The 23,992-nt window shown below is 41.0% G+C and overlaps 1 protein-coding gene across 7 annotated transcripts in view; it reads left to right on the forward strand.

Moving 5' to 3' along the window:
• ANKRD6 (ankyrin repeat domain 6) overlaps positions 1-23,992 on the forward strand; it is a 1,808,044-nt gene that overhangs the window by 1,236,922 nt on the left and 547,130 nt on the right. For all 7 annotated transcript variants that reach the window (XM_044067116.1, XM_044067125.1, XM_044067156.1 and 4 more), the window contains one exon: positions 9,386-9,484. In XM_044067116.1, coding sequence (XP_043923051.1) covers positions 9,386-9,484 — 99 coding nt within the window. The remainder of the gene's footprint in view (positions 1-9,385; positions 9,485-23,992) is intronic.

Here is a 23,992-nt window from a genome sequence, read left to right on the forward strand (position 1 = left end):
TAAATTCTCTGGGGTACATCATAAACGAAAAGAAATCACATATTGTACCCTGCCAACAAATTGTATTCCTGGGAGCAAGCTTGAATACAACTTCCCAGATGGCCTACCTCACGCCAGAGAAAAAAGTTCATTTGACAGCCTACTTCAAACTACTGGCCACAAAGACCCAGCTGTTTGCAAGGAAAGTTCTGCAAGCCCTGGGGTTCATGGCCTCCTGCATTCTACTAATTCCATATGCAAGACTGCATATGAGGAAACTACAGTGGTATCTAAAAAGCCTATAGCGTCAACATTCTCAGGATCTAGAATCAATGATTCCTATCATACCTTGTCTACAGATAGAGTTCCTTTGGTGGGCAGAGGCATGCCACCAAAATAAGGGACTGCCATTCTCTCTACCCCCTGCCGCTCAAACCGTAACAGACGCATCAGACTATGCATGGGGGGCTCACTTGGCAGGGCAATGCATTCAGGACAAATGGAACCCAAGTCAAATGCACCTGCATATCAATCAAAAAGAAATGTTAGCTGTACAGTATGCTCTGACAGTCTTCAAGGACCACATTCATCCAGGACAATTATTAGTAAAGGTGGACAACACCACAGTTATGTGGTACATAAACAAGCAGGGGGGAACACACTCTTACCCTCTCTGCAGACTAGCCATGGCTCTGTGGAACACAGCCTTGAGCTACCAAGTGCACCTACAGGCTCAATTCCTGCCAGGAAAGTTAAATACACTGGCAGATGGCCTAAGCAGAAATCTCATGGACCCACACAAGTGGAAACTGGAACCAAAGATATTCAACATATTGAGAAACAAATGGGGGAGCCCAGTGATAGACCTGTTTGCCTCCCCACAGAACTACCAATTCGACAAATTCTCCACGAGGACTCCCCACAAACAAGCTTGGAAAGTGGATGCCCTGTCCTTCACCTGGAAAAACCTATCAGTTTATGCCTTTCCCCCTCTGCCTCTCCTCTCCAAGGTACTACTAAAGATCAAACGGGACAAACCAAGGACAATACTGATTGCACCAGACTGGCCACACCAACACTGGTTCCCCCTCTTGCACAGTGTGTCACTGATGGCTCCATGGCACCTGCCTCAGACCTCTGCTCTGCTCTTGCAGCAGGAGGGCCAGATTCTGTACCCACAGCTTCAAACCCTGAATGTGGCAGCATGGCTACTTACCTGATCTCTCCATTCCCATCCCTCAGTAAGCAAGTGCTGGCTGTCATTCTGGAGGCAAGGAGGCCTAGTACTAGAAAATCCTATGCTGAAAAATGGAAAAGATTCTGTTCCTGGAGCCAAACTCAGGGAATGGGCACAGCAGCGCCCAATTTACATCAGATTCTTCAATACTTAACTGACATGCTTTAAAAGGGCCTTTTCTTTTCCTCCATCAAAATTCATGCCTCAGCCACTTCAGCTCATTACAATACAGAACCACCCCTCTTCTCTCATCCACTGCTGAAGCAATTCCTCAGAGGGGCCAAAAACTTAAGACCACCCAGGAGAGATCCTACTCCAGCCTGGGACCTTAACTTTGTATTGGAAAAGCTCACTCTACCTCCCTTCAAGCCAGCTGCAAATTCAGAGTTGAAATCCCTTTCTTGGAAAACAGCCTTCCTTCTAGCCATCACTTCAGCAAGAAGGGTATCTGAATTACAGGCCCTCATGGCTGTGGAGCCTTTCATCATCTTTCATGCAGACAGGGTGTCCCTTAGGACCAATCCCTCCTTCATGCCCAAGGTAGTATCCAGTGTAGCCCTTAATCAGTCCATTCATTTGCCAACCTTCTTTTCTAATCCACAGAACAAAGGGGAATGAATACTGCACTCCTTGGACGTGCACATACAACTTAGATTTTACTTGGACAGGACTAAACCTCTCAGGAAATCTGAACAGCTGTTGGTTGCATTTGCTGCAGGGGCAGAGGGGAAGGCTATTTCAAAGCAAACCATTTCAAAATGGATAGGCCATTGCATTCATTTCTGCTGTACGCACCATGGAAAACCTATCCCACAGGGGATACGACCACATTCTACCAGGGCTGCATCTACCTCTACAGCCTTTCTCAGAGGTGTCCCTACTAAGGGCATCCTAGAAGCTGCTACCTGGAGTTCTGTACATACCTTCACCAAGCATTATCACTTGCCAATTTTTTCTAAATCCAGAGCTGGCTTTGCCACTGCAGTCTTGCAAGGCCTTATAGCTGGTCCTAATGCTATCTAATTACCTCCTCCCTTCCTTAGCTTTGGAAATCTACCCAAATGTGATGACTGTAACAGTGAAACACAAAGAACATAGTACAGTTGTGTACACTTACCATAAATGTAGATGTTCAAGTGTATTCACAGTTGCAGTCCTGGTTACCCTCCCTCCAGCCCCCTGATTTCTATTGACTATACCTCTATTCTTGTTTACTATGCTTAAAGCTTTTTGGTGGATTGGCTTTTTTGTTGGAGGTGTTACCTTGTATATGATTGCTTCCCATTATGGGGGCACCTGACATCTGGGGCAAGAAAAACTGATGTAATGATATCGGCTGTATGCTTTATACCCCTGACTACCTGATGTCATGGAAGATGAGACAGCAACCGACGCAGGACCCAAGACTTTGATAATCAGGTCGACTGAGGGCTACTGCAAACAGATAACCCAAATGTGATGACTGCAACAGTGAATACACTCAAACATCTACATTTATGGTAAGTGTACACAACTGTACTTAACTGGAAGTCATGTCTGAAGGTTGCATTGCTTTTTGATGCACAGCTGCAGAACTCACCAGTCAGTGTTTCTTCCTGAGTTTTTGTAGCTGATTTTTTCCAGGTCTTCTGTATTTCTTTATTCCTGGCATCCAGGCAGTGCACTTACTGTCCAGTTACTGAAATCTTTCCATAAACACAAGTCTGATTGCCTCTTCCACTGAATTTCTGTTTTTACAGTGGGAGAGCCAGAAATAAGCTGTTACTCAATGTGCAGCCATCTTGGAAGTTTGGTGTTTTTTTATACTGTTTTGTATGTGTAGGCCAAACTTGAGATTATCATCATTTGTTACACCTAGTAGTTTGGTATGCTGAATCAGTTCAGTTTCTGTATTGTTCTTGAAGTTTGTTTTGTTGGAGCTATGGAGTTTCTGGGTGAAGAGAAGGGCTTTGTTTGTTTTTTTTTTTTGGAGGGGGGTTCAGTAGGAGTTCAGCATTGGAGACCCATGTTTCTATGGAAGAGAAAGCTTGCTGTGTTATGTGTTGTAGGTGAGTTACTTTGTCTGATACACAGATGATAGTGAAGTCATCTGCATATTGGATTATAATGCCTTCACAGGAGGATATATATATATATATAAGTTATTTATGAAAACATTAAATAGTAATGGGCCCAGGATGGATCCTTGAGGTACACATGTGGGGGTGATGTGATATGGGGAGATGGACCCTGCCATTTTACTTGTTTCTGCCTGTCTCTCTCTCTCTCTTACACACACACACACACACACACAAGCATTCACACCTGGGAAAGGCTGGCATAGATTTACCAGCTGTGTCCCCTCCGCCCAGACTGTAAGGTAGATACCGCCACCTGAACACTCCAAAGCCAGCTACTCCAAGGCTGTTACCAGGGTATCCAATTATACTAAGTAAAGTTAATACTAATACAAATGGTAATATTTGACCAATGCAGCAAAGCTTTCAGGAGTGGCCACAGTGTCGCCAAATAAATATAAATACCCTCAAAGGTTAAATATTTCCTAAAAAGACCAGCCACAATGAAAAGTTTAAATTTATTTAATAATTAATAAAAGAACATGAAAATACTTAATATCTGTTTACAATAAACATCAGAGTTTCATACACAGGAAATATTAAAACACCAGAGTTTCATACACAGGAAATATTAAAAATAACACCGATGGAAAGATTCACACAGATAAAGAAAAACAATAGTTAACTAATCTCACTGTATTTTCCTGACTGATCTAAAGATTTACTGTCCCCTAGTTCACTTTACTAGAGCAAGGCAATATGACATGGGTGCGTGGTCCTTCTTTGTCAGGTTTCACAAACAAACTGCCCTGAGACTTCTGTCTCATATAATATTAAAACACCATTTCAGTGCTAGATTACAAAATGACAACACATACATCTGGTTATCTGACTTGTGCTTCCCACACTACCTCCTTTACTAGAAAGTGAATCACAATAGTACATATGTGTCATAACACACACACACACACACACACACACAACTTTGCTAAGATGTGTTATAGCATCTGGAAGCCATAAAACCATTTCAAAAACTTCCAGCCTTCCAGGGTAGCAGTTAGTTTACCCCTAAGGATAATAGAGTAGGGTTCCCACTCCTGGTTTTCACAGACATTTTTTCTTTGGCTGCAATAAGAACTGTAAGATGCAATCTTTATGGCCTAAACCAGGCAATGTAATTTTAGACTATTTTTCAAAGTTAGCTGGAGTGAGATTCATGTCTTCTCTTCCTGTGTCCTCTGCTGCAGTATATTCATTTCAACAGTTACAATAAAGTCTGACCTACAGGTGTATCTCTTTTCTATCCAGCAGGACCCACTGTGGGTGCATTTTTAACACCAAGCAGCTTAACAATTACATTTTCAACACAAACACCTGTAAAAATCAGTTTGGTATACAAATTATATATAATTCTTTACAAAACTCCAGCTAACTATGCTGGCATATGTTACACATCCATTGTCCTACTTTTCCTGGCATAGCTGGCAATACCTCATCTCATCACAGGTGGTCACTCAAGCAGTAAGGGAGTATGTCTGAGAATGTTAAGTTAGAATGGTTCAAGACTAATATCCAGTCAAGGGTGGAGTATTGGATGTTATTTTTGCTATATCTGGTAGGAGTGTTTATAAGCTGAGTAAAGCTACTGAGGTTTATATTCTTGGTTGGGTGGTGTGAGGTTAGTGTCTGTCAGTCAGTGTCCCCTAATATATTGGTTTTGTTAGGTATTGTTTCAGATATCTAAGCTAGAATATTTTCTAGAATGGGAATGTTTTGCCAGAGAGGGAAGCATAAAACAACTATGCAGATGTTCTTAGATGAGTTAAGTTTTAGAAATGTTATAAAGATTTTGGCTGTGCAGAATTTTTGTATACTATTTGAGTATGGGGAAACTATCAAGTTGTTAGGAAAGATTAGGGCTATTCTACCACCCTTTTTATGTGTAATGTCAACTTTGATAATGCTGTAACCGGGGGAAGAATTTCAGTATCTTTCATTTCTGAATTTAGTTAAGTCTCTGTAATGGTAAGGATGTCTGGGTTAGAGTGTCACTTTATTGTACATGCTCCTGATATTAAGTGTGATAAGTTTTAGTTTTTTGTCTGTGTAGTAGGAATGGGACCTGGGTTGGGGTGAATGTCGCTGCACAAGTCTAAGGCTGTGAAATAACATCTAGTTGCTCCAAGAGTTTTAAGTAATTTGGATATTTGTATTAGTTTTAGGTTGTAGTGGTTAGTACTGACGACTTTAGGGTGGGAATAGAAGAAGATCGGTATAGAGATCAGTGTTTGGAATATTTGGGAGAAGCTTGTGGTGGAGGGGTTGAGTGGTGATGATGAGGTAATAGTTGAGGTATGCTTTTGTAGTAGTGTTGCTGGAGGAGCTGATAGGGTAGAAAGGAGAAGGAAGAAAAATGAGAGGCATGAGTAAAACATCATGATTGGTGTAGAGTGAGATAGCTTTAATGGAAGTAGAGGGGGAATTAGGGCTTTTGGAAGTGAAGCAGTTATAGGGGGTAGATTATAAGTGGAAGTACTGTGGGATATTATTGTAGAAAAGGGGGGGTGTGGTTAGAGTAATATGGGTGGAGTGTGGGAGGGGGATGTTGTATAGTAGATGGATTGGAGTGCAGCTGGAATTGGAGGGAGTTTGCAAGAGGTGGAGCTAAAGGAAGTATAAGTTTATAAAAGAAGAGAGGTAGTTTGTCTTAGTATCTTCTCTGGAATGTAAAGAATAGAGTGGTATTAAAGTCTAGAGTATAATGATATAATCAAAATAAGAGAAGTGAGGGTTTATTTAGGAAAAGAAAAGGATAAAGTGTTGAATAGATAGCTACTATAAGGGTGTGATTATAAATGGATATCATGCAAAGCAGTATGGGATGGAGAAAGACAGTTGGGAATGGGGCTGCAAATTAAGAGGTAAGGAAAAAAAAAAACAAGAAACAGACTTGTTTGTGTAGAAGTAGTAAGGTGATTTGAAGAGAGCTTTGGAAAAAGAGTCCCAAGTGAAATGTGTATGTAAGAGGTATACATTTATTTATTTATTTTTTAAGTAGGAGGGGGTGGATGGGGATTGGGGGGAAAGAAGAGGGCCTCCTACCATCAGGTCAGTGTATAACTGAGAGCAGTCACTTTATTGCCAGAAGAAAGCAATTAACAAAAAGATGCAAGTAAGACAGGTCTTCTGTCATTTCCTGAGACTATATACCTGACATATACAGTATAGTCTTCTGGTCAAGCAAAAAGAGACACTGGCCAGCTTAGTAAGGGGTCCTACTATTTCACAAAAGGCGTGTAGTTAACTGATTAAAATTAATATGCAGCAAGGTTCTTCATGATAAATTTGCTTACATGAAACAATGACAAAAGTCTCAGTAAACTTGTAGGTGTAGGGCTTTGTGACAGAGCTCCTACAATATTGGGGTCAGATGTAGTGACTACAGGTTCTGAAATGAAAGAAAGAAAAAATAAACTCTATTAAGCTGTAAAATTATACTGAGGCAATAATGTTAGTACTTATTATACAAAAAAGAGATGGAAGGACTTCAGCAAGTCATAGCAAGAGAATACAGGGGGAATACGAGAGTAGAGTGATGGTAAAATACTGTAGTGTACTCATGTAAGCTCAAAGTAGCTGTAGCAGGAAGTATACTGATAGAGAACCACAGTAATGGAGTGTAAATATGCAGCTGTATTGAACAAATTATCAGAACATGGCACAATATAACACCATCACTTAGTATAATTCATGGGGTTAACCAGTATGTCAAACTATATATATATATATATATATATATATATATATATGTACACACACACACACACACACACACACACACACACACACACACACACACACACACACACACAAAGGTTATCCGATATATAAGTCGAAATATCAGATATATAAGCATACGTCCCTCCTAATATGCCGATATACAAAATATGATGGCTATCCTTTGGCATTGCTTCTCTTTTGCCCTTCATATAATTTCAGACTATATTAAGTGTGTAGTAGAGCCTTTGTTGTCCATCATGGTGGCATCATGTCACATATCAATGATATTGTGTTTTGTCAAAAAAGGGAAGCTTTCTTATGAGCTGTTTAACTAATATGTAGTTACCTGTTACAGCAGGTCTATATTACCGCATCAAAAACACAAGTCAGCGAATGCTTGTTCACTGACCAATAAACAGCAAACTGTCATTTCCGCGAACAGACACTACAGCAAAATTTTTTTCCAAGGGGAATAAAATCTCTTGGCCGTCATCATTAACTTGCCCTTTTCCCCACTGTAGTGCAATCTCTGCATTGGTATATTTAGTTAAGGGTGGTATGGAGGATACAGGTCCCACATTGTGGGGTGCGAAACCCCCCACTTTGATAGGTTTGGAATACTGTCTCATTTCTGCTTGGCCAAGCAATTTTGTTTCCCTAGAAAAAATTAGCTGAAGTGGCTGTTCTCAGAAATGACAGTTCAAGTTCACTGTTTATTGGTCAGCAAACAGGTGTTCGCTGACTTGTGTTTTCAATGCGGTAATATAGACCTGTTACAGCTTGTGTATAGCGCAAGTCAGTAGGTATTTGTTTTGTTATATTTCTCTCTCGCATTTCTTTCAGTCCTTGGGGTTTCAGATTCTGAGGTGGACATGCTGACTGCAGCTGTATTTTTTAACATGCATTATAAATACAGCCAGTCATAGCTCAGGAGCTGCATATCATTGTTTATAACTGTTGCACCTCTCAACCTCTTAGCACAAGATATCCGGACAAAGTCAAAAATAATGAGGGGGGCAAAGGCCCTAGCAGAGGGACAAATTGTAAATAATTGGTGTTATAAACTTAGTAAGTTGCTAGAATGAAAAACTTTGTATTAGCATGCATTTTGCGAAGGATATGGAATCTGAAACTGAAATGTCTGTCATTATTTAGTGAATTCAGCCCTCACTGGTCTGCCAGAAACCCACAATTTTTTTAATGAGGAACAAACCAAAAATATGAGTTAGAAATCTGGATGTTCTGTGGAAGTCTGGACAGTTGAGAGATATGATAACTGCTAATTTAAAACTTTTGTCAATGGTGGGTGCCCTTAAAGGAGCATGTATATTAATGCAGGTATTGTGAAGACAGGGCATCTTTCCAGGTTTCATTAATGGTTTACACTTTAAGTAGTAGAAAGAATGCAGTAGTCTCGTGATAATGGTGGATATTACTGTAATACTGTCAAAAGGTGATGCATTTCTGCTCCTTATGGGCTATATTGAAACAGCACTGAATACAGTGACTGTGGACAATTTTATGCAAACATCTATCTGCTCGTTGTAATCAGTGACTGGCAAACTGCCAAATATCAATTCTTCACTGGGCTTCAGACAATTACCAAAGAGTTTTTCCTTTCTTCTGCTAGCACTGATATGCTGATTGCTGTTGCAAAGTTCACTCCAATCTCGTCCACCACTCCATTGTGTTCTGATTTTTTTTTCTTGAATTTGGATCATTCGCATTGTAGATGGATTCACTGTCAGTAAACTGAGAGACTAGCGCAGGCTGATTTTTTTGGCTTATCAGGACAACTTAAGTGACTTTTAAGGAAGTCTGCTTATGACATGATGTCTTAATATCTGTCACATGATGAAACTGAGTGTTTTGGTTTACACAAAGCTGTACTGTGCCTCTCTTGAAGACATATGCACTATTTCTTGCCCTTTTGTCTGTGAACAACTGCATTTTGCTCTTCCCTGAAGCTCTACTGAAAACCTCTTTCATGGGGCCAGATTAAAGAAGACAGTTTTGCTTTTCATAATGTATTTATTTCATGTAAATTCCCAAGTTATGTTTTAAGCTTAATCCAAGGCTTTATAACTTAAGGGTTTAGGTTCCTTCAAGGTGGCAAGTATCATAAAATAAAACAACTCTGTCATTTTTCTTTATGTAGTAATGTTTTGTTATTCTTGCTTAACTGGTATAATTTTAGGCTTTTCACATAAGAAAATAGTGTTTTTTCTGCATTTTCTTTGGAAGTGCCAGATGCATACAAGAATGGCTGCATTTATTACCAGCTAGTAATGTCTCATTGCTTGTGTTACCTCTCCATGCTTATGTGCTACAGAATGACCAGACTGCTCTTCATCGGGCTGCAGTGGTCGGAAACACAGAGGTTATTGCTGCTCTTATTCAGGAAGGATGTGCCTTGGATCGTCAAGACAAGGTAGCTAGTGATTCATCAATAACTTATTCTCTTTCATTTCTAATAACTGAATGTCCTTTTAAAATCAATGTTTTTTTAACAAATACAACACAGTTTCAATGTATTTAAAAACACAGTGAACTGAAGCTGAAAACTGTGATTGAAGCTGTTTTGCCTTCAGCATATTCTGTCATACACCTTAACGTGTCTAATACTCTCAGATGTTGGAATCTTTGTTTTGTTTTTTTACTACTTATAAAATGCTTGCAGTTGTAAACTGTACTCTTCATAGGTGTTTACTAGGCTAACAACCACAAGGGCCTTTTTAAACCTAGCCATGCTTCCCAAATCTCACAAGTTTTGGTACTCTTTGGAGTCTGCTTTTTTAATTTTCATTTCATAAGCTTGACTTTTTTATTGTCAGTAACTGTAACTGCTTGGTGCATCCTGTATTCTAAGCTTGCTTTTGACTAAGGCTAGATTTTTGAACAGTTTATGCTCTAAGCCCACAGTAGCAGTTAGAACAAAAGTGTTAATGTTAAAAGGCTCTTTCTCACTGTGTTTGTTTATGACAGAGTGAGCAAGTGTTCTCATTTGCATTTAAGACCTATACGATTCACAGATATTTTACACATTTAGTTTAGTAGGAGAAAAAAATTGAAAGTGTACTTAAACGTACTGGCATGACCACCTAAGGACCCATTCTGTTGATACTTTTTCCTTTGTTTGATTGCTTATTTATTTAATTTTCTCAAGTAAAGAAATGTGCATCTTTACTTTCTGAGCACGAATAAATAAATAAATGGCCCACGGTAACCTGATCAGAAATACAACCGCTGCAGGTTCCTAGGAGGAAGGTGCTGTACACCTGGCTATTCACTTTGTTGGCTTCCTGCTATGTCCTGCCCTCCATCTACTTGATTCATTGCCTAGGTGAGTCTTGTATGAGAGAGAATAGGAAGCCAGCAAATTTGAAAGTGAATAGAATGTCGGCAGAGTAGAAATTAGTGGTAGCACGAGGCAACTTTTTTTAAATGTATTTATTTTTAATGCTAATACTGACATGCGACCAGATAATAGTGGAAAATATTCTAGGACTGTCCTAGGCATCTTAGCTCAGAGGACTGTTCAAAAATTCCATGTCAAAATACAGAAAACAATTTATTTTGAAAAAAAAAAAACTCCTTCCACATCCAAGTGTCATACCTGTCTTGCCTTAAAGGAAAGGTGCAGAAGAAAAGGAATAGGAGTTGATGTTTCACAGTGAAGCAGTCTTAGAAATTGTCATGATGTCTTGCTCATTTTCTCTGTATGGTTGTATATGTACTTTATTTAAAAAAAAATAATGATAAGATTCTTGCTATATCCCTTGTAAAATGTTTGATTTTCTGGCAAGTCTTCGAAGACAACAAATCCAACAAAGACAGGTAGCTCAAAGCAGGTAAAGGCCAAGCTCGAGCATAAGAACTCAGTATAACAGAAAACTCATTGCTCAAGGACACTACGAACAATAAGTTTATTCAATAAATGTACATTTCCACACAACAGTGCTTCCTCGGGTATATTAAATTTTAATATATCTGAGGAAGCAGTGCAAAAGTGTATATTTATTGAATAAACTTCTTGTTCATGGTGTCCTTGAGCCATGAGTTTTGTTAAATCTTGGAAGACTGCAGCCAATCAAAAATGCATTATAGATTTTTATGTTTCTTATTCTTTAGAAGATGCATACTGATGCAAAACCTGTTGTTTTATTAACTTTATAAGTAAATTAGATTAATGTGTACAAATTGCTAAACTGGCTGTGTGAGAATATAACTAACTGCTGTTGTTTTCTCATTATTTTGTCTTTGCAACATGAATTTGTTTTTTGTGAAGCAACTTGAAATACATTTATATGTAGCTACTGTTGGTGTCATTTTGTATCATAATCAGACATCTGAAGTGTACACAGAAGTTGCTATAAATACTGGGTGGGAATAGAAGCTGTCTTGTTGAAAGCAAATGAATGTCTTTGTCATTTGCTAAAGTTTAACAGTCATTAATGTGGCTTTGCAAGACTACAATGCATTTGCGTGAAGTAAGATGGCATATGCTATTATTGTGGCCATTATTATAGCAATAACCCACACCTGGGTAATGCTGGATTTACCCACGGTTGGTGTGGTTTGGTCACGAGGGCGAAGCCCGAGTGACCAAACAAAGCCAACTGTGGGTAAATCCAGAATTACCCACACCCAGAAGTGGGTTATTGCTATTATACAATGACATTATTTAAGAAAAAAAATAATTAATTTTCTTAAATAATGGCATTGTATAATGCCTCCTAGCTGCCCTTCCGCAGCTGTCTGGTATTCTGCTGCAGTTCTGATGTACTGTGCATGCGTATGCCTACGCAGTACATCAGAGCTGTGGGCAAAAGCAACGGAGAAAGCAAGATCTCCGTTGCTTTTTACAAACTGTTTCGCTATGTTAAATGGGTTTAACATAGTGAGACACCTTTAAAAAAAGCAATGGAGCCGTTGCTTTTTTTAAAGTTGTCTCGCTATGTTAAACCCATTTAACATAGCGAAACAGTTTGTAAAAAGCAACGGAGAAAGCAAGATCTCAAGCAAGATCTATGACTTTCGAGTTTAGAGAAATTCGATCATATGGAGGGGAACCATATATAAATATATATATATATATATATATATAGTTACACTTTATAATCTTGAAATACTGAAATATCAAATTTCAGTATCTCGAGACCATAAAGTCAATCTCTTGAAATCCCAAAACCGTGAAATGCAAAATCGCGAACATAAACACACCATACACCACACAACACATACACCGTCCTACCCACACTACAACAAATAAACAAACAAAACACACAAAAACACAAATCAAGCAAACCTACACTACATATAAACAGGGGGCAAGTCCCCCTGCACGCAGCCCCCCACACCCCCCTACTTATATATACTAACTCTGAGATCGCACCAAACAGAAAAATTCAGCAAACTGACCACTAGACACTCTACAGTACCCTCGCGCGCACACACACACACACACACACACACACACATATACAAACACCACCACTTTCAACACTTAAACACTCATACTTTTACCTGCCTACCCTAACCAACACATAAAACCTCCAAACACACTCACATACACTCAAACAAATACCTAAAACCCTAACAAAATACTCACTTACCTTAAATACCAGCCAAATCTGCACACTAAATCGTACATGCTGCACACACTACATCCCGTGACAAATACCGGAACACCATAACTGTGAATTGGATTCGCGGTTATGGAGTTTCACGATTTTAAAAATTCGACTTTATGGTCTTGAGATACTGACATTCGATATTTCAGTATTTCGAGATTATAAAGTGGAACCATATGTGTATGTATATATATATATATATATATATATATATATATATATATATATATATATACACACACACACACGTATTTGGGTCTTTGTTAAATAATGGACAGACTGGAACGTTGACACCCAAAACATTGAGCCAGGAAGATCAAATCAGCAAAACATCAACTACTGTGAGGAAGCAGGATTTGGCCCCTGTCCCGTAGTAATAGTGTGATCTCAGCGGTAGTACATATCTATAGTTAGTGGGGGATATAGTGGGATTACACCCGCTCCCCCTGCAGCAAAGTTGGATTTGTTGTTTTGAGTTTTCAGTGATTTTACCTGTTCGATCTTCCCAGCTTGATGTTTTGGGTGTTGGATGTTCCAGTCTACGTATACATAAAAATATACATATAGACATACAGAATTTTAGTACAGCAATTTACAAAAAAAAATGCAGTCATAATAATTTATTACACAAATCAAGTATGCACCCACAACACATACCCAAAAATTGTGCTTAAAGGCCAGTCTTTACGAACTATGAGATTGCTTGACAAGGAAGATGAAGCTCAGGCTGCACTAGGCCAGATGGCTTGTGACTTCATTGATAGAGGCTATACAGAGTTTGAAGTATATAAAACTATGGATGAACTCTATGCCCTTAAAGATTCACTTGCACAACCGTATTTCTCTACTCGAAATGTCAGTTCTGAACAACTAACTAATAATAATATATTAACTGTTAGGATGCCTCTCACATACTCCAGTAATGTTGGTGAGTTGTGTAATTTTTTAAAAAAACATTGGTCTGTACTCTTTATGGATGATGTTGTAGCTGACGCAGTTGGTCCTGTACCTAAATTTTCCTTTAAAAACAATTTCTCCCTGAAACGGCAACTGTGTTATAAAAATCAGCATGTTAAATCTGATATCAGGGCTGAGAAATTAGGCACTTTTTCTTGCTCGCATTGTTCTGCCTGTGTTTTTATTAGCAATACAACTACTGTCTACCTAAAATCTATGAATAGGAGGTTGAAAATGAAATATTTTGCAAGTTGCAACACTGAGAATGTGGTTTATTGTGCTAACTGCATGACCTGTGATTGTTACTATATTGGCAAAACTAACCGTAGCTAAAGAGAGAGAATTTTGGAACATGCAGGTGATACCAAGAAAGGTAAACAATCTAATGCACTGGCCTAGCATGTTACTGAAAATGGGAATGAACATAAATTTAAGTTTGCTGTTCAGGAAGTGCTATGTGAAAGTCTGAGACTTTGTGATTGTGAGTCTGACAGAATGGGCAGAAGTAAGGTGGATTGTCAGTCTAAATGCTGACAAACACCCAGGCTTGAATGGGTGTGTTTCCATTAAACCTGTTTTAAAAGGGAGAAAATTACCTCATTGACCATTTCAATTAGATATGTCATGTGATTTTTATATATAAATGGTTGTCTTGACTGTTTTTATTGTAAGTCTGTTGAAGCAGCAGTTTTGCTGTGAAAGCGCTAACTTTGTACATTAAATCCTTTGTTTTATAGCTGTGTTGGTCGGCTTTACATTTTTATTTTTATTCTGATAACATCACAGCATGATAGAGCAGTGTATCCCCAAATTAAAGAGAAACCAGTGGACCAGGAAACATCAGATCAGTTGCCATATGAAGATACTTTGGAGCCTTCCATAGGAAACCAGTACGAAAGTTCACTTGGAGCTGCACAACAAGGGAAGGAACAGAGAACTGTGGCAACTCTGACACAGTCAGTGTTGTGGAATGATAGGCCAGTGAGTTTCCGTATGAAAGAGCAACAGATGACACAAGATGAAACTCAGGAGAATGTGTCACAGGAAGATGCTCTGGAACTTTCTGTAGAATGCCCGCAGGAAATGGTGAACAAAGAATGTGCTCTCAGTTTTGAAGAAAGTGGTCTAAGAGAAGAGTTGCTTGATTTAATAGAGATGGACAGACGTATTAAGATCAGTGAAAGAAACAGACTACAGAAAGTCAATAAAACCCAAAAAGTTAGAAGTTTAATTAATTAGGACTGTTCTTAGAGACTCATGCAATATAACAGAAGTAAATAGGAAATATATCTGTTCGGCTAAATTAATAACAGATACCACAAAAACACAGGGCAATAGTTGAAAGGAAGGGGATATATCAAATGTCATTATGGAAGTATTGAACAGAGAAAATTATTAAGCAATTAAGCCAAGAGGTGTCCTGTTAAAAGAGTAGAGAAGAGGGAACAGATCAGCAGAAGTACTCAGAAAGATAGACATGATTAAAGCAATGTGCAGTAGCAGAACAGATCAGGATCTTTTGTGCACTATCATAAATAATAAACTAAAAATGTCAGCACAAGCAGAAAAACCTAGAAGATATGCAGATCATAGGATCATAGGAAGTTACTGGCCTGTTGGTCCTGAGGCCCTTACAAGCCTAGCCAAGAATTTAGCCCATGTTCCAACAAGTCAGCACCCTATGCCATTGTCCAGCAGGGACACAAGTGAAATCCCAGAGGTGTATTTTCTGTTCTCCATCCAGTTTTCCAGGTTGCACTTAAAAAGGTTTAATGAGGTACTCTGCTTTATGTGGAGAGGGAGTCTATTGCACAAAAGGGGGAGTCTGTGGGATGCAAATCTGTCCAGCCAACAAGTCCTGTTGATGTGACAGACCAGGTTGAGGTCTCATGTGTGGGTTACTTGAGTGGAGCTTGACTTGCGAATATGCAGCAGTCCCATCAGGGTGGGGTCTCAGATTGCTTTGTATGCCAGGCAGAGGTCACCTGTGAAGAGTCTGTAGGAGACTGAGTAGAGTGACATGGCTTTTAGCCTATCTGTGTAGGGTAGATGTTAGAGGCCCTGGATTCTCCTGGAGAGGAATCTCTGTGGTCTGTCCAGCTGCTGCATGTGCTTTGTGAGGTACATGCTGAAAGTGGCATTGTATTCAATAATGGGTCTTATAAGGGAAAAGTACAGGGATGTTATGACCACTTTGTCCCTGGATGAGATACCCCTACTAATGAGGTGGGCCATGTAGAAAGCTTTCCATACAGCGGAGGCAATATGGTGATCAAACATCAGTGGGTGCCCAAGTCCCTCACGACTGATTGAGTACTTAGTACCTTATTATCAGTGTGATCATTTGTGGGAATGTCACTCTCCCCAAAAGGGATTATGCATTTTTTGGCATTCAGTTTGAGGCCATGTTTCTGGCACCAGTCATTTGTTTGGGTGAGACCCTCTTGGAGGATGTCCACATCACTAGGGGAATTGATGACAGCACCCATCTTGCAGTCATCTACAAACCTGGCCAGCCATAGCCCACTAGATTTGGTCTGCACCTCCAAGAAGTATATCCCAAACAGCAGAGACTCCAAGACCGATCCCTGGGGTACACCACTTGTTACAGACCTACTACTTGAGGTGGTTTCCCCTATTTTGGCTAGGTGGGTTCTGTCAGTGAGCCAGTTTGCTACCCATCTGGTAACATATGGATTGATGCCTAGTTGAGAGAGTTTATCTGTTATATCTGAGTGGGGATTAGTATTGAAGGCTTTGGCCAGGTCAAGGTAGGTTATGTGTACCATCTTCCCCTCATATATAGCCTTGGTGACTGTCTCAAAGAAGTCATCCAAATTTAACAGGCATGACCTCCCCTTGACAAAATCAAACTGTCTGGGATCAAGTGTCTGGAGGTTGCCATTGTCCTTGTTAATGAGGTCCATGATAAACCACTCCATGGCCTTGCAGATGTTCTTCGTGTTTCACTGTTGCAGTCTTTACATTTGGGTAATCTGCTGGCAGGTTGCCCTCAGTCAGCCTGAATAACAAAGTCTTGGGTCCTGCATCGGTTGCTGTCTCCTCTTCCATGACGTCAGATCGTCAGGGGTATAAAACATGCAGCCGACGCCATTTTATTCAGTTTTTCTTGCTGCACGGTGCCTGAAGCAGAAGCAGTTCGTAAGTGCCGGTCGGCCGACTCCTGAAATTTTCGCATTCGAGTTTCAGAACCGAAGTCTTCAAACTAAAGCTAAGTACCCTGTTGGGGAAACTTTTTCTTGCTCCTTACCGATGTCAGTAAAAGTTAATAATAGCATTACTTGTGGGAAGCAAATACCTCATAAAGATTTTCATTTGTACTGTATTCCTTGCCTAGGCCCAGATCACAATGTGCCTTGCTGTAGGTTTTGTGCTGGATTTAGCCAGTGCACTATTAAGCTTCTAAATATTTTGGTTCAAGATTTAATTATCCTGAAATATCATCGGTTAGCAATCCGATAACCGGAGTTCACAAAAAACGCAAAGAAAAAGACAGAGACCATCAAGGTCCAAAACCGATGACAAAGCTTCTCCTAAGCCAGTCGCCGGTTCGCCAGTACTCAGTGAGGCACTTTCGCAGCCCCTGATACCCGCTACTTTTGAGTTGCAGGCCTCTACCGAGACCCATTCGGAGTCTGGTTTGCCACGAGATTCTCAGAGTATTGAACCCGCGGAGAAGGATACCTGAGCAGGCACCGGCTTCTAAGGGTGTTTTAAGGCCTCAACATTTTTATATTAAACTGACGCCAGCCTCAAAAACAAGGTCAAAAACATCTTCTATGTCTAAAAAAACAACGCATGAGCCACGTGCTAAGACCCCTATGCCTAAAAAACAGATGATCAAAATGGCTGAGGATTTAATTACCTTGATCAGGGGTTCCCAACCCCCCCCCCCCCTGCTAAGAGGCCTAGGCAAGGCACTGATTACGAATCTTCAGATCAGGTTTCCATTTCTTCTGATTCCTCTTCTGATCAGGAATTTTCTATTCCACCCTATGAGGATTCTGATGCAGAGGAATCCATCCCATCTGCATCTCCTCCTGAGGATTACCCTTTTGGAGAAACTTTGCAAACCTTAAGGGAACATTTTCACTGGGAGAGTCAGGACTTCTCTGAATCAAAAAAGAGGCTTAGGGATTTCCTTCTTCTTCCTCAGCATAGACCTTTGGCAATACCTCCTGTATTAGACATTGTTGATGATGTGTTGACGGAATCAAGCATGGCTCCTGATTCCCTGCCTCTGGCTCCTAGTAAGCCAGACAGATATTACAGGGTTCCTGACTCCCACAAATTACTATTCAAAAACCCTGCTGCTGATCCTGAGACTATTTCTCAGGGTCCAAGGGTGTAAAGGCCTCTACAGCCAAAAATCCTACACCCTCTGACAGAGATTCCAGGGCGCTGGATAGATGGGGAAAGAAGGTTTATACGTCTGCAACCTTGGCAATCAGGGCCTTAAACTGCCAGTTTCATATGCTTAAATATCAACAGCATGTTATGGGCTTACTAAAACAGAAAATTATGTTGATTTCTGATTGTGTGGAAAATAAAGAGTTACAGGAATTATTGCATTCAGCAGAACAGGTTGGAAAGCATACTTTGCAATGTGGTTTTGATCCCTTGGAGGCCTCTTGTAGGGCCGCCGTTACTGGATCTGTGATTAGAAGGCATGCCTGGCTCAAGGAGCAAAATCTGCCTGATCATGTTAAGGCTAAATTGTCGGCTGCACCTTTACAGTATGATACTTTGTTTGGTAATAAGGCAGAAGAGGTGTTAAAGAAAATGGAAGACAAAGCTAAATCTATGCAAACTGTAAAAGATTTCTTACAAGTGCAGCCACCCAGATTCAGTAGACACTGGCCTACTAAAAATTGGTCCTTTCCTGTGGCCAACAGAGCCACTCAAGGCAAATCCAGGTGTTCAAAAGGCTCCAGATACCAATCACAGGGTTCTTACAGGTCAAAGCAATGGGGTGCCTCCCACCTTCAAAACTGGAGGAAACAAAGCACAACCCTACAGTAAGCAGTCTCAATGCCTTTCATCTACCATCACCAAGCACTTACCTTTTGGCAGCCCCCTTGGGGGGAAAACTAGCACTTCATGCTCAAAATTGGCAGTTAATTACCCAGGACAAGTAGGTATTAAACATAGTATCCCAGAGGTACAGATTTCATTTCCATACTTTGCCAATTCCAAACGGATGGCCGGATCTGCCACAAAACCAGTGGGCAGAGGCCCAGAAACAAGTCATGTCCCTCATGGATATGGGGGCTATTCAACTGGTAACAGAAAAGGAAAAAGGACAAGGTTTTTATTCAAGACCTTTCCTGGTCCCCAGAAAAGACAATTCATGGCATCCAATACTAGATTTATCGATTTTGAACACGTTCCTGGACATTCCAAAATTCAAAATGCTGACTTTACAACCGCTACTGCCTATGCTAGGCAGGAATGCTTGGTTAGTAACTCTAGACTTAAAAGAGGCATACCTGCATATCCCAATAAGGGAATCATGCAGAATATACCTCCGCTTCAAAGCAGGTTTTTTTTACATTACTAATTCTCTGCACTGCCCTTTGGCTTATCTACTGCGCTCAGGGTCTTTACAAAGTGCCTGGCACCAGTAATTGCATTCTGCAGACAAAGAAGCATTCAAATGTATCCTTACCTGAACGACTGTCTCATTCAAGCAGAGGACAAGGACATTCTTCAACATCTTGCATTTGTAAAATGGCTTCTAACATGCCTAGGGTACACAATAAATGAAAAGAAATCCCAATTGGTACCCTCTCAAATAATTACATTCCTGGGTGCAAGCTTGAATACAACTGCCCAGATGGCTTACCTTACGCCAGACAAACAAAGGCAATTGACAACATACTTCAAACAAATGGCAACAAAAACCCAGTTATCTGCAAGACAAATTCTGCAGGCTTTGGGGTTCATGGCATCCTGCATTCCACTAATTCCATATGCGAGACTGCATATGAGGAAACTTCAATGGTACCTAAAAAGTTTATGGAGTCAACATTGTCACAGTCTGGAAACAATGATTCCTCTCATTCCCTGCCTATAACAGGAGTTTCTTTGGTGGGCAGAGACATGTCACCAAAACAAGGGACTGTCATTCACTCTACCCCCTGCCACCCAAACCCTAACTACAGACGCATCAGACTATGCTTGGGGGGCCCACCTGGCGGGGAGATGCATTCAGGGCAAATGGAGCCCAAACCAAATGCATCTGCATATCAAACAGAAAGAGATGCTAGCTGTTCAGAATGCTCTGACAGCCTTCAAGGACTTACTTCATCCAGGACAACTACTGATAAAGACGGACAACACCACAGTTATGTGGTACATAAACAAACAGGGGGGTACACATTCCTACCCCCTTTGCAGACTAGCCATGGCCTTGTGGAACACAGCCTTGACTTACCAAATACATCTTCAAGCTCAATTCCTGCCAGGAAAACAAAATACTCTGGCAGACGATCTAAGCAGAAATCTTATGGACCCGCATGAATGGAAACTGGATCCACAAATCTTCAGCATGTTAACACAGAAATGGGGAAGCCCAGACATAGATCTATTTGCCTCTCCCCAAAATTATCAGACAAATTCTGCACAAGAACTCATCACAAAAAAGCATGGAAAGTGGATGCCCTATCCTGGAAAAATCTATCAGTCTTTGCCTTTCCCCCTCTGCCTCTACACCCCAAGGTCTTACTAAAAGTCAGACAGGAAAAAACTAAAATGATCCTAGTTGCTCCGGACTGGCCTTGCCAGCACTGGTACCCACTTCTAAGGAATATGTCTCAGCTTCCTCCATGGTACTTGCCTCAAATACCTCATCTACTGTCTCAGCAGAACAATCAAATTCTGCACACTCAGCTCCAAACTCTGAATCTTGCAGCATGGCTGATCAATTAATTATTCAAACAACACCTCTCAGTAAATCTGTGACTGATGTCATTTTGGAAGCCAGAAGGCCTAGTACTAGAAAATCTTATGCTGATAAATGGAAGAGATTATGTGCTTGGAACCAAGCACAAGGAACAGACGCAGCAAAGCCCAATACTCCTCAGATTTTACAATATTTGACTGAGATGCTTGACAAGGGCCTATCTTTTTCTTCAATAAAAATCCATGGCTCTGCCATCTCGGCTCATTACAACACAGAGCCTCCCCTCTTTTCTCATCCTCTGCTTAAACAGTATCTTAGAGGGGCCAAAAATGTAAGGCCTCCCAGAAGATCACCAACTCCTGCATGGGACCTCAATTTTGTGCTGGAAAAACTCACCCTGCCTCCTTTTGAACCAGCAGCTACTGCGGATATAAAATTTCTGTCTTGGAAAACAGCTTTTCTCTTGGCAGTCACTTCAGCAAGAAGGCTTTCAGAACTACAGGCTCTCATGGCAGTGGAGCCTTTTATTATATTTTACCCAGACAGGGTGTCCCTCAGGACCAATCCTTCTTTTATGCCTAAGGTAGTATCCAGTGTGGCTCTTAACCAGACCATTCACCTGCCAACATTTTACCCAAATCCGTAGAACAAGGGGGAGCAGATTCTGCATTCATTGGACATACACAGACAACTAAGATTCTACTTAAACAGGACCAAATCTCTAAGAAAGTCTGAGCAACTACTGGTAGCATTTGCTGCAGGGTCAGAGGGGAAGGCTATATCAAAGAAGACTATTTCTAAGTGGAGAAGCCACTGCATTCGTGTCTGCTACTTGCACCATGATAAACTTGTGCCCAAGGGGATCAGATCACATTCCACCAGGGATGCCTCTACTTCAGCAGCTTTTCTCAGAGGGGTTCCAACCAAAGACATTCTAGGAGCTGCTACTTGGAGCTCTGTTCATACTTTCACAAAGCATTATCATTTGCCTCTCTTCTCCAAATCCAGGGCAGGCTTTGCCACTGCAGTTCTGCAGGGCCTTATAGCCGCTCCTAATGCTGTTTAGTTCCATCCTCCCATCCATAGCTTTGGGATTCTACCCAAATGTAATGACTGCAACAGTGAAACACGAAGAACATAGTACAGTTGTGTACACTTACCATAAATGTAGATGTTCGAGTGTATTCACTGTTGCAGTCCGGGTTACCCACCCGCCATCCCCCTTTCTATACCTTTTCTTTCCTTCACTATTCACTAAAACCTTTGTGGTGTATTTGCTTTTAGATGAAGGTAAAGTTTATGCTGCTAAAAGTGCATTTTTATATATTTCTGTTTATTTATATATATGTATATATATTTTTGCTCCCCATTTGGGGGGCACCTGACATCTGGGGCAAGAAAAACTGAATAAAATGGTGTCGGCTGCAACGAGACAGCAACCGACGCAGGACCCAAGACTTTGTTATTCAGGCCGACTGAGTGCAACCTGCCAGCAGATTACCCAATTGTAATGACTGCAACAGTGAATACACTCGAACATCTACATTTATGGTAAGTGTACACAACTGTACTATTAGGCTAGTTAGGCTGATGAGTCTATAATTTCCTGGATTGGTGGACACTCCACCTTTGTGCAAAGGGATGACAGCAGCTGTCCTCCACTCGGCTAGGATGAAGCCAGTACTCGGGCTTTGGTTGCATAGGGTGCCTAATGGTGCTGCAAGTTCCTGCCTGAGTTCATGTAGGATGGAACCTGGGATGTTGACAAGTCCCATGGAGGCTGTATTTTTTGCCTTTGAGAAGGCAGTGATGACTTGCTCCATAGAGGTAAGGGGAGGGGGGGCAGGTACTGGGGATGTCCTGCTTTATTGATGGGGCTGGGATAAGTGAAGTTTTCACTGAACCTGTCTGCCAGCAGGTTGACTATATCTGCAGCATTTGTGTATATGGTGTCCTTGACCACCAATTCTGAGCAGATCTGGGTGCATCCCTTGAGATTGCAGACATATGTGAAGAAGGCCTTATGATTTTCTTTAGTAGATGTGGCCAGTTTGGACTCGAAGTTTGCTTTGGAGGATTTCACTAGTGCTCTTATTTGCTTGTTCAGACGAAGGAGAGATTGATTCTAGTTAGGTACCTGCTCCTTCTTGGTGCTGGACAGCAATTTTTTCCTTTTATTATAGAGTTTATTTGTTGTACACCATTGTACACCATTTAGATGTCCACCAGGTAATTCCGCAGTGGTACGACGGTCCCGTTGTTACCTCACAGCAAGAGGTTCTCCCGTTCGATTCTCGGCTTGGCTTGGGAGTGTCTTCTGTGTGGAGTCTGCATGTCCTCCCGTGGTTGGGTAGCGTTCGAAAGACATGCGTGCGTAAATGGGTGTACCTTCGTTGAAGGGTGGGCATCGAGCTGGCACCTTGGCGTTTCGTAAAAATCTACTGCCAATCATTAGCGGACCGGAGTTCCGCTGTGGCGACCCCTTACCAGGAAAAAGCTGAAAGACAAACAACAACAACAACATTTAATGTCCACCAGACAGGCTTACTCTTCCTTAAGGAGGATGATTTCATCCTGTCTGGCATTCCTGATTCCATGCAGCTATATTAATGCTCATATAGTACTTTGGTGTAGGTTTGGACATATGCGCCAGTTCCTATGGAGGGGGAGAGAGCTGTGAAGCTGTTTATACCTTCCCTCAGGATGTTTTAATCAGCTTTGGAGAAGTTTTTTTTGTTTGACCCTAGCTGGAGTTGTGGGGTGGGGTCGGGGGAGATAGTGACTTCAAAAGAGACTGCTTTGTGGTCGGATCTTACCAAGGATGATGACACTGTAGAGATGCTGCAGTGGTTACTCATGCTGGTTAATAGAAAGTCCAAGATATTTTTACCTTTTATTATAGAGTTTATTTATTGTACACCATTGTACACCATTTAGATGTCCACCAGGTAATTCCGCAGTGGTACGACGGTCCCGTTGTTACCTCACAGCAAGAGGTTCTCCCGTTCGATTCTCGGCTTGGCTTGGGAGTGTCTTCTGTGTGGAGTCTGCATGTCCTCCTGTGGTTGGGTAGCGTTCGAAAGACATGCATGCGTAAATGGGTGTACCTTCGTTGAAGGGTGGGCATCGAGCTGGCACCTTGGCGTTTCGTAAAAATCTACTGCCAATCATTAGCGGACCGGAGTTCCGCTGTGGCGACCCCTTACCAAGAAAAAGGAAAAAGCTGAAAGACAAACAACAACAACAACATTTAATGTCCACCAGACAGGTTTACTCTTCCTTAAGGAGGATGATTTCATCCTGTCTGACATTCCTGATTCCATGCAGCTATATTAATGCTCATATAGTACTTTGGTGTAGGTTTGGACATATGCGCCAGTTCCTATGAAGGGGGAGAGAGCTGTGAAGCTGTTTATACCTTCCC

Source organism: Protopterus annectens, chromosome 1.part0 (assembly GCF_019279795.1).
Source record: "Protopterus annectens isolate FY-2018-M chromosome 1.part0, PAN1.0, whole genome shotgun sequence".
Classification (NCBI taxonomy): Eukaryota; Metazoa; Chordata; order Ceratodontiformes; family Protopteridae; genus Protopterus; species Protopterus annectens.